Here is a 10,605-nt window from a genome sequence, read left to right on the forward strand (position 1 = left end):
CCCAAGGTGCCACCAAGCTACCCTTGGGCCGTCTCCAGGGACCTCCTCCACATGGCGAAATCCAATGGTCATTCCTCAGCCCTCGGCCTTGTTGACCCATCAGCAGCACCTGACCTATGTGGTCGCCCCCCTCTTCTTGGAACATTTTACTTGCTTGGTTTCTCAGACACCACATCACCTTGGCTTCTCCGCCTCCTTCTCGCCTCCCACCTGTTCACCCTGGAGTGCGAGGGCTCAGTCCTTGAGTCTCTGTGCTCCCCGCTTAACACACTGTCCTGAGGAGTCGGCTCCTGCCCCCTGGCTTCAAGTGTCATCTATAAATCAACGACTTCGTATCTCATTTATTTCCCGTCTCTGGAAACGACACCTCGGTGTTGCAGTTGCTCAGGCATCAAACCCCATGGTCATCCTCCACTCCCTCCTCCTCCTCGCTCCCCCAGCCAATCAGACGGCCAGTTGTAGTGGTTCTTCCAGCAGAATGTACCCAGAACCCAACCTCTTTTGACTACACCTCGGCCGTCATCTTTAATGTGGGCTGGATGAGGGCGGGGACTCTTGTCCGTTTCATTCATTCCTGTTTCTCCAATGGCGAGCACACAGTCGTTGCTTGCTGAATATTTTTTTTTAATTTTAAACATTTATTTATTATTAAGAGACAGAGAGAGACAGAGCATGAGCGGGGGAGGGGCAGAGAGAGGAGGAGACAGAGAATCCGAAACGGGCTCCAGGCTCTGAGCTGTCAGCACAGAGCCTGACGCGGGGCTCGAACTCACAAACCGAGAGATCATGACCTGAGCCAAAGTCAGATGCTTAACCGACTGAGCCACCCAGGCGCCCCTGAATATTTTTGAATGAATAAATATAAGGACAGCAGAGTAGAAAAGTTCCTGAGTGGCCAACGGATCCACTCTCCTGCCCCTCCAAATTATAGAGGAGATCTTGAGGCCCGTGGAGAAGGGATCACACAACAGGCCAGCAAGACTGTGAATTCAAGTAAAATAGTATGTCTCTCTCCCCATGTTTTTTAACTCTTTCTTATTCTCTCTCCTCTGCGCTTCTCTCTCCTCGGCTCTTTCATTCCCCGGGGCCGGGCACCCTCACCAAACCGGAATGGTGGACACAGGCAGCCCAGACATTCACCTTCACCTCCCCAGAAACTGCACAGAAACTGGGCGGCTCCCCCAACAACTCCAGTGGGAATAGCCCTAGGGCAGGCTCTGACTGGTTCGGCTCGGGTGGTGGGGGTTTGGGGGTAGCCACAGGGGAAGGGTGCCGAGCCCTGTGGCTGAGGGGTGGAGCCTGTGAGCAATCGAAGGGTTTTGTGGATCAGGGGCCTTGGGCAGACAGCCAACCCCTCGTCCTCCTGAAAGACGTCCCCCCAATTTCCTTGTGTGCAGGTGGAGGGTCTGGCACTTGGGGCTCCGCAAGGCCCTTGTCCCACTGCAGGCTGCCTGGGTCGCCTTCTCTCAGCCTGTCCCAACCAGCTGCGGCCAGCTGCTAACCCAGCTCCTCCTGTGCGGTTCCCCGGCCCTTGCTGCTGCGGGTCTGACGCACCGCTGGCTCGTGTCCTCACTGCTTTACCCTCCGGGACCCTCGGCCACAGTGGCCACTGTCTGCGGCCTCCTGGTCTTCCTGGTCCTGGGCTTGGTGCCCCCCGCGCGCTGCCTGTTTGCACTCAGCGTCCCCACCCTGAGCACGGAGCAGGGCCGCCGCCTGCTCCTGTCCTGGAGCACCGCCACGCTGGCCGTCGCCGTGGTGCCCAACGTCTTGGCCAACGTGGGCGCGGCCGGGCAGGTGCTGAGATGTGTCACAGAGGGCTCCCTGGAAAGCCTGCTCAACACCACTCACCGGCTGCACACAGCGTCCGGGGCTCTGGGCCCCGCTGGCCAAGCAGGCGGCCGGGGCTTGACCCTCCAGGCCCAGGGCAATGGCTCTGTATTCCTGCTTCGCATGCTCAGGGTCACTCAGCAGGTGCTGGAGGACTTCTCTGGCCTGGAGTCCCTGGTCCGGGCGGCCGCGCTGGGGACCCAGCAGGTGGTCGCGGGGCTCTTTGTGCTGGGCCTCCTCGTGGACTCCGGCTGGTACCTCCACCGCTACCTGACGGACCTGCGGTTTGACAATATCTACGCCACACGACAACTGGCTTTGCAGCTGGCCGAGGCCCAGGCCACACATCTGGTGGCCTCCCCACCAGCCTGGCTGCTCTGGGCCGCCCGGCCGAGGCTGTCCCAGGGGGAGCTGCTGAGCTGTCTCCTGAGGCTGGGACTGCTCACCCTGCCCCTGATGGCCACAGCTGTGATGGTGGCTACAGACCACGTGGCCTTTCTCCTGGCTCAGGCAGCCGTGGACTGGGCGCAGAAACTGCCTGCCGTGCCCACCACGCTCACGGTCAAGTATGATGTAAGTAGGGTGATGGGAAGAGAGGACTAGAGTCCTCTAGGAAGCCCCCTCGGAAGGGCTAGGGTGTGTTAACCATTTGATCTGCAACTGAATTTTATTTGCCTTCGAGTCCCAGCCCTTGGAGAAGCTACGGGAACCTGGGGCATTCACAGGCTCCTGTAATTCCCACCACAGCCTGATGCACTGGGTTCCATTTTCACCCTGAGGACAGGAGAGGACACAGGTACCCAGAGGCTTTAAAATAATTCGATGCCCAAGGTCACTCTTTTCTTAAATGGCAGCAGGTCCTAGTCTCTTTTTCCTCACTTGTACAAAGTGGATCAGTCCCCCTCACCCCACAAGGTTATTGTGAGTCTTAACAAGTGGTAGTTTGTGAAAGTACCCAGGCGCTCCAGGCCACACAGGAGGGGGTTGACAAACAGCGGCTATCATTAAAAGCTGACATCTATATATATCAGACTGTATATATTGAATGATCTAGGCCAGGAGTCCGCCAACTATGGCCCACGGGCCAAACTCTGCTGGCTTCCTGTTTTTGTAAATTAAGTTTTATTGGAACATAACCGTGCCATTTGTTTACGTGTTTGCGGTGGCTTTTCGACAAAGTTGATAGTTGAATCAAGGACTGTATGATCTGTGTATGACCTAAAATAGTTACCATTTTAGTAGTAACATACAAAATATTTACCATCTGTGTACCGTTGGATATATTTATTATCCGATCAAGATTTGTGGTTTTCAATCTTTTGCCAAAAATCTTTTTTTTTTTTTTAATGATGAGATCTCACACAAAAGTCCACTGCACAAAACCAAAGTTCAGACTCTGAGTGAATAATATTAATGGCTAATATTTATTAAGTACTTATTATATCCTAAGAAAGTGCTTTCTCAAACTGCATGAAATCAATGTAATCAACTTGGGAGGTTATGACCACTTTTTTTTTAATGAAATCAAATAGACTAGAAATTTATGAGAGTATATTGTAAAGGATAAGGTTGAGGTTTTGTTTTATGACATTTTTCTCTGATCACAATACAATCTGTGCTTGCGAGGTGCTCTGAAACGCGTTTCGTGGGGGGGGGGGGGGTCACAGTAAAGAAATGTATCAGGCAATGTCCCGAGGGTGGCACCTGAGTTACCTTATTTCATCAAATCCAAGATGTCACTGATTGCAAATCACATCATCATTTTTATGTGTCATTAGGAAAGAAAATGCTGCCAATCAAACCAAGACGCAATGCCTTCTTATCATTTAGAATTAAAAAATATATACTTATTTATTTTGAGAGAGAGGGAGAGTGGGGGTGGGGCAGAGAGAGACAGAATCCCAAGCTCGATCCCAAGAACCATGAGCTCGTGACCTGCGCTGAAAAGAGTCGGATGCTTAACCGACTGAGCCACTCAGGCGCCTCTTATCATTTAGAATTTTAATTGTATTCATATAAAATAGTTCACTTCTTATTTCACATAGACTTATCTCTCTCAGGTATGGAAAAACAGAAAAGGTGGATTCATTTTGTGACGTTTTCCTAAAACGTCCTTCCATTCAAGCCTGACTCCTCTGAATGGCTCTGCTTGAGTTCTCAGCGTCTGTGGGTTTTCACCTAATATTACTGGCCTCTGTGCCTTCGAGAGCTGGTGATGCCCCACTATCATTTCCAGCATTTTCCTCCGCCCACTCTGCAAGCTTTCTTGCTGGCACCCTCCGGCCCTCTCACAAAGCGTGAAATGGCACAACTGTGGAACGGGGTTACAAGTCCCATTGCTTGAAAGACACATCTTGATCTCAAAGAGGTTAAAATGTGGGGGGAGAAATGAATCCCCAAACCGACGAAATGTGATAGCTCACTGTGCCTGGCCGAGAAGTTGGCCCTGGGCAGACCAGGATCCAACCCAAGAAGTCTGGCTCCAAAGGTCAGATGGTTAACCTCTGACCTCCCTGCCTCCCCGTGCTGTGCTCCAACATACCCCAAGGGAATTGTAGAGCTTAGGAATAGGCTCAGGGTGTTGGCACTCCCCTTGGCTGGGACTGATCCCCGGGCTGGCCACATGTAACACTAGGGGACCTTAGATTTCCCATCTTTTGTCTTTTTTTTTTTTTAGCGTTTATTTTTTAAAGACAGAGCACGAGTGGGGGAGGGGCAGAGACAGAGCGAGACACAGAATCCGAAGCAAGCTCCAGGCTAGGAGCCCTCAGCACAGAGCCCGATGCGGGGCTCGAACCCACGAACCGGGAGATCATGACCTGAGCCGAAGTGGACGCCCAACTGTCTGGGTCACCCAGGCGCCCCAGGTTTCCCATCTTTTCAGCAAGGCTCGTTCTGGGCTCAAGCTCATAGGATTGCCCATATTTGATGAAAAAGACGTCTAAAATATTCACTAGAGGGCTTAGCAAAGAGTAAATGACCAAAGCAGCCGTTTGTTTTCCTTAAAGTATTCTGCTCAGAAAGTAATAATGAAAACAGCATTTGTACCGTGCTTTTTGTTTGTCAAAAAGCCTGCCTCAGACTCCCCATCTCATCTGGCCGTCCTCCACCCCCAGGAGGCTTCCTTACTTAGTTCTGCGCCCATTTTGCAGATGAGGACAAGCCTGCACGAGTGGCGGGAGACAGGGGATGGCTGGAGCGTCTGTTGACTTGGCCTTTTTCTCCTCTTTCGAGGCCACGTACACGGTCCTGGGTTTCGTCCCCTTTCTCTTCAACCAGCCGCCTCCGGAGAGCCCCTTCCTCTCTGCTCACAGGTCCTTCCAGTGGGAGCTCCGCCTCACCTCCCAGGGCTGCCGGCTGCTGCCCGCGCAGCGCCCCCAGGCGGCCGCCCCCCTGGCTGCCGGCGCCCTGCAGCTGGCGGCCTGCGCCACCGTCCTGCTGGAGACCTACGCCCGGCGCCTGCGGCACACCGTCGCCGCTTCCTTCTTCTCGGCCCAGGAGGCCAGGAGGGCCCGCCACCTTCACGCCCGGCTCCAGCGCAGATACGACAGGCGCCGAGGCCAGCAGCTGCCCCCGGAGACCCCCTCCTGCTCCTGACACCCGGGCCTGCCAGCACCCGCCCCGGCCTGGATGCTGGAAGAGAACAGAGAGCAGTAAGGCAGAGGGGAAGCAGCGCGGGAGCCGCACAGACCTTGGTCCTTGCTGTGTGACCTTGGGTAGATTGCTTCGCCTCTCTGAGCCTCAGTTTCTATGCCTGCCTAATGACTGCATAATAACAACCCATGTGACCTACTTTCCACGGAGGGCGGGCGGGGGGAATGTGGGAAGGGAGGAATTGGATACTGGGCGTAAAAAGGCCTCGAGAAGCAGTAAAGCATTCTGCACAGTGACCGTCGAGGAAGTGCAGAGACAGCCCCAGGTTCCTCCAGACCAGCTGGGGATCAGTGAAGGCTCTCACCCGCATCAGGGGCCTCCGACTGGCAGATGGAAACTTTGCCTAGCGAGATGTGCCCAAATGCTCCCGGAACTTATTTATACGTTCCCCGAATCTTCTGAGGTTTAGCAGCCTAACATTTTCTTGATTTTCTAAATGAAGTATTTATTAAATCCTAAGTTAGATTATGTTGCTCCTTTGTTTCAAAGTGCTTGGGGGATTTCCCGACCAGGCTGGCCAGCGTTTAGCAAATAAAAATACACGATACCTGGGTCCATTTGAATTTCAGACAAATAACAAATACAGGTTTAGTGTAAGTACGTCCTTGGGACATTCTTATACTGAACATACTTGTACTAAACCTGCGTTTGCTGCTTATCTGAAATTCAAATTGAACTGAGTTATCCATATTTTATCTGGCAACCGTATCCCCATCCAGGTTCTAGTAAAACCCCAGCTCCCTCCCCTGTGGGCTTGGTATTATTCCCTGTTTTCCCCTCCAGGTCATTCTCTGCCCTTCTCTTTCCCAGGAATCAAAACTCCGTGAATTGCATCACCCCGGCTCCCTTGGCCTCTGACTTCTAGTCGGGCTCAGCCAGTGGGAGTCACTGGCCCGCCATCCAGAGGGGGAGAGGAGACAGATGTCAGGGTATTCATTCCTGCAGCTCTCTGGGCTGTTTGGCAGGGACGGCATTCCATTACCAGCAGCCACAGCTCCTGTCTGGCTGGGGGGCCCCTCGTCGGTGGCTAGAGATCCCCCTGGGTTCTGAAGGGGGACAGCTTCCAGGGTTGCTGGTTTCTGAAGGCCTCGCCATCCTTCTTCCCTTTACCAAGTCCCCGCCTCTGTACCTTCCTCAAACTCTCTTTAGTTTCTCTCGACCCTTTCCTGCCAGGAAATTGATGTGCCCTGGGTCACAAAGCCCTGCTCAAGCCAGCCTCTCCCTCCCTCCCTCTGCCCACCCCCGGCTGCCTGGACTTCAGCTCCTCAGACACACCAGGGTGGCTTGCACCTCAGGGCAATGCCCTTGCTGTTCCCACATCCTGGAACATGCTTCCTTCACGTCTTGGCATGGACCGTTTCTTTGCATCCTTTGGGGATTGGCTCAAACGTCACCTCCTCGGGAAAGCGCTCCCTGACCACGCTACCTAATATTGCCTTATCCCAGCCAGTCTCACTCCATCACAGGAGTGGGCAAGCTACTATCTGTGAGCCAATTCTGGCCTGCTGCCTGGTTTTGTGACCAGAATTTTATTGGAACATTGCCACACCCATTAGTTTGAGTACTGCCTCTGGCTGCTTCTGCCCTGATGGCAGATTTGAGCAGTCGAGATGGGGACTGCGTGGCTCACAAAGCCGGAAATATGTACTATCTGGCTCTTTAACTAAAAGGTTTGCTGACCCCTGATCTATCATATCAAATTGTTTCCTCTTCTCCATAAACACCCTCATCGATATTCTTTACTATCTTACGTATCCATTTAGAGATTTAGCTACCTCCTTGTTTGTTCCTTGCCGTGTGTTTCATGTCGCCCGGCAAGAGTGTAGACACCATACGATGTGTCTGGTGCTCCAGGGTATTTCCAGTTCCTAACGCAGTGCCTGGTGCAGAGTAATCACTCGGTAAACATCAGTTCAACGACCAGGTATCTGGAGGTGGGACTGCGCCGCCCCCTCTGGTCTCAGCTCCTTTTCCTGAAGATTTGGGGCTTGCAGCAGGGAATGGTCAGGCCCTGGAGGCAGCCCGCGTTGCACCAAAATTTGTGGCCAAAGGGGAGATGGACAAAGCAGTTGAGAAAGACTTCCCCAGGCAAGTGTTTGGACTTAAACAGCCAGCTTGCGCTGTGAGTCACCAACCGGGGTTAGCTGAGCCCCACTTTTGCCATTTTGCCACCCACTCCCCAAAGGGAGTTGTGCTCATCACCGAGGGCCATCGTTGGCCTCACGTGACACCCTGCCCCAACGCAGCTCCGTTCCCACAAAGCTGCCTCGTGGCTTATTTAGGCAGTGGCTCACCCACACGTTTTTTTTTTTTTTTTTAAATTGCACAACTAATCCGCGAATCCTCGTCCTTACAAAAATTAGAGCGGTACAGATAATAATAGCTAGTGTCTGTTGGGTGCTTATGATGTGCTGGGAGCGTGCACAGAGATGCCCGCAATCCGCTCTCACGAGTCGGCGTGGGCTGGCTCTAACATGCCGTGAGATGTGCCCCAAACTTTTTGAAAAGCTTGATGTACATAACCTTATTTAAACCTCACAAAAGTATATGAGCTAGATGGTATTATTCTTATCCTTCTTTTAGAGGTGGAGAAACTGCCTTCAGAAAGGTTCAGTGTTTTGCACAAAGTCACACAGCTAGTAAGCTGCAGAGACAGAATTTAAAGCCAGGTAGTCCGGCTTCCAGAGCCCCCCTTCTATACCAAAAGCTCTCTGAGGCAGGCAAAGGGGTCATCATTATGCCCATTTTACAGATAAGAAGCCTGAGGTTCAGAGAAGATTATGGGATTTTCCCCGAGTCATGAATGCTAATGTTGACCTTTCTCCTACCCAGGGAAGAATCCAAACTTCAAAGAGGAGAGTTGAGGAAGGGGGAGTGCTAATTTCCCTTGACCCCAGCAGTGGGGAGCCCTGGGGTCTCAGGGTTGGAAACTTGGCAATATCAGAAGCCCTCTGCTGGCTGCCACAGGCCCAGCTTTGGGGATGCGCAGCCAAGAGGGAAAGGTTCCAGGTCAGAAGTTCAAGTCCCCTGCTGCTCCCTCTCACTGCCCACCTGGAAATGCCCACGTGACCCTGGAAATGAGTTCGAGCGCTGACTTCCAATCCCCACTCTGGCACTTGCTGGCTCCATTATTAAGAGGAAGGAAAACAAAATCAAAATATCTCTACACTGGGAGACAGAGTCCCTGACCTCTAATCTCTTCAATTAACACCCACCTTGTTGTAGGGTAGGTGTTCTTGGTTATTTACGGCTGTGAAGCAAACTACCCTCAAAGCTAGGGACGTAAAACAAAGATCTATTATTAGCTCACAGAGTCCTGTGGGTTAACTGCACTCTCGCTTGTGGTTTCTTGCATGGGTGCGGGTGGAGGGGGACAGGGGCTGGGGCCATTTCCAACGGCCTCTGCACTCAGTGTCTGGGGCCACGGGGCTCCTTAGGTGTCCTGGACAGAGCATCCTTGAACGTCTTACCGGAAAATTGGGGCTCTGGGGGGCCAGAAGCAGCATCTGCCAGGCCAGTTAGGAGCCGCACAGGAACCGGCCAGCATCGCTTCTACCAAAAGAATCCCAGACTAGAGGGAGTGGAGAAATGGACCCTGCCTCTTGACTCTTGCAAAAGAGTACGTGGGAGGGACACCTCCGTGCGACACCCTTGGAGAACCCAGTCCCCTACTGCGGAGCAGGGGAAGCCAGGGGACCCCTCTGGCTTTCAAGGAGCAGAAGCTTTCCTGAACTCGGCTGGCAAGGACTGTCGGGGGGAGGCTGTCTATCCACTTGCATTCTCCAGATGCTACTCGGGGCAAAAAGGGAAGGACAAATGGCGATAATCTCTGTAACATGGCAATGTTATTTTGAGTCAGCCAGAGACACGTGCAAATCTCAGCTCTCATGGGGTGATTTTGAGACACCCCATCGCCTCTTCGGGCCCCTGTCTCTTCACTCGCCGTCTGAAGGAAGCCAAGGTGGTGGAAGCAGTCTGGGAAGCTGCAGGACCACAGACCCACGCCGGGCCCCGAGGCGGGGGCTTCCGCAGGCAGCGAAAACCCAGACAGGAAAAGGGTTTCCTCTTGGTCATAGCACTGCCACCATCTGGCGGCAGAGGGCGCCCGTGCACACGGCCAACGCGTGCCCCGCGGGCGGAGGCCACAGGGGTTCCCAGGCACCTGGGGGCAACGTCACCCAGCCTGCTTCCTCTGTAGGTGCTTGGAGCAGACCTCGTCTGGGAGCTCTTCCCTGACACTGGCGTGGATGGGTGCTCCCCATTTCTTTCACCCAAGGTGGGAAGCACAGGAGGTGAGAAAGCAGCGTAGAGCATGAAATTTAAGGAGGCACTCACTGAGGGTCACGTGTCTGTAGGATCTCTCTGTCTCTCTCCGTCTCTGTCTCTTTCCCTCTCTCCCTCCCCCTCCCTCTAGAACTGGTTACAGAAGATTACAACCTTCCCAGAAGCCCCCCCAGCAGCAGCCATTCATGACTCATTAACTAGAATTAGCCACTTGTGAATTCCAGCCCAGTCACTGGTGAAGGGTTGGGATTACCAAGACTGGGTGAGATGTTTTTCACATGGTGGGTCACCAACTGTGGATCAGGAACCAGATTAGCAGATTGTAACCAGTATTTCTTTAAAAAAAAAAAAAAAAAGAAAAGAAAAAGACTAGGAAAAACCAGCATACATTGCTATAGTAAGTATAAGCATAATTTTGTAGACCTTGTTTCACTGTGTGTGTGTGTGTGTGTGTGTGTGTGTGCTGGGATGCTATATGAAATGTATTTTTTTTTTTGTGGGTACTGGGAGAAAAAGAAAACTGGTGTCTTACATTAATTGTTTGGAATGGGGTTGGTGATGAGCCAGAATGACCATTCCAGTGGCTCTGCTGACGTGTCACTTTCTTGGGGACGCATTCCCTGAATCCTGTACCCAAGCCTCACTGCAGACTAGACATGAACTTAGTGGCATAAACCAACAACCCACGTAATAATGCTCGTGGATTTGGTTAAGAATTTGAACAGGACAGTGGGGATGGCTCGTCTTCGCTCCGTGATGTCTTGGGACTCAGCTGGAGTGACTCAAAGGGCCGGAGGCTGGAATCTGGGGGCTTCACTGACATGTCTGAAGTCTGAGCTG

General features: G+C 52.7%; 1 protein-coding gene across 1 annotated transcript; it reads left to right on the top strand.

The window, feature by feature from the left end:
* The first annotated feature begins 1,110 nt into the window (after positions 1-1,110).
* On the top strand, positions 1,111-5,862 carry OCSTAMP (osteoclast stimulatory transmembrane protein). The gene is made up of 3 exons (XM_047852720.1): positions 1,111-1,193; positions 1,371-2,400; positions 5,062-5,862. Exons 1-3 carry the CDS (start codon positions 1,111-1,113, stop codon positions 5,422-5,424), a joined length of 1,476 nt encoding a protein of 491 aa, XP_047708676.1. The 3' UTR covers positions 5,425-5,862.
* Positions 5,863-10,605: the final 4,743 nt, after the last annotated feature.

The sequence above is a fragment of the Prionailurus viverrinus genome, chromosome A3 (genome assembly GCF_022837055.1).
Source record: "Prionailurus viverrinus isolate Anna chromosome A3, UM_Priviv_1.0, whole genome shotgun sequence".
NCBI classification, from domain to species: Eukaryota; Metazoa; Chordata; class Mammalia; order Carnivora; family Felidae; genus Prionailurus; species Prionailurus viverrinus.

Bases quoted from the DNA above. Each gene is read 5' to 3' on its own strand.
- OCSTAMP (XM_047852720.1), top strand. From the start codon at position 1,111: ATGGTGGACACAGGCAGCCCAGACATTCACCTTCACCTCCCCAGAAAC. The intron at 1,194-1,370 runs GTGGGAATAGCC...TCCTCCTGAAAG, and splicing joins CGGCTCCCCCAACAACTCCA to ACGTCCCCCCAATTTCCTTG. The intron at 2,401-5,061 runs GTAAGTAGGGTG...TCCTCTTTCGAG, and splicing joins CGCTCACGGTCAAGTATGAT to GCCACGTACACGGTCCTGGG.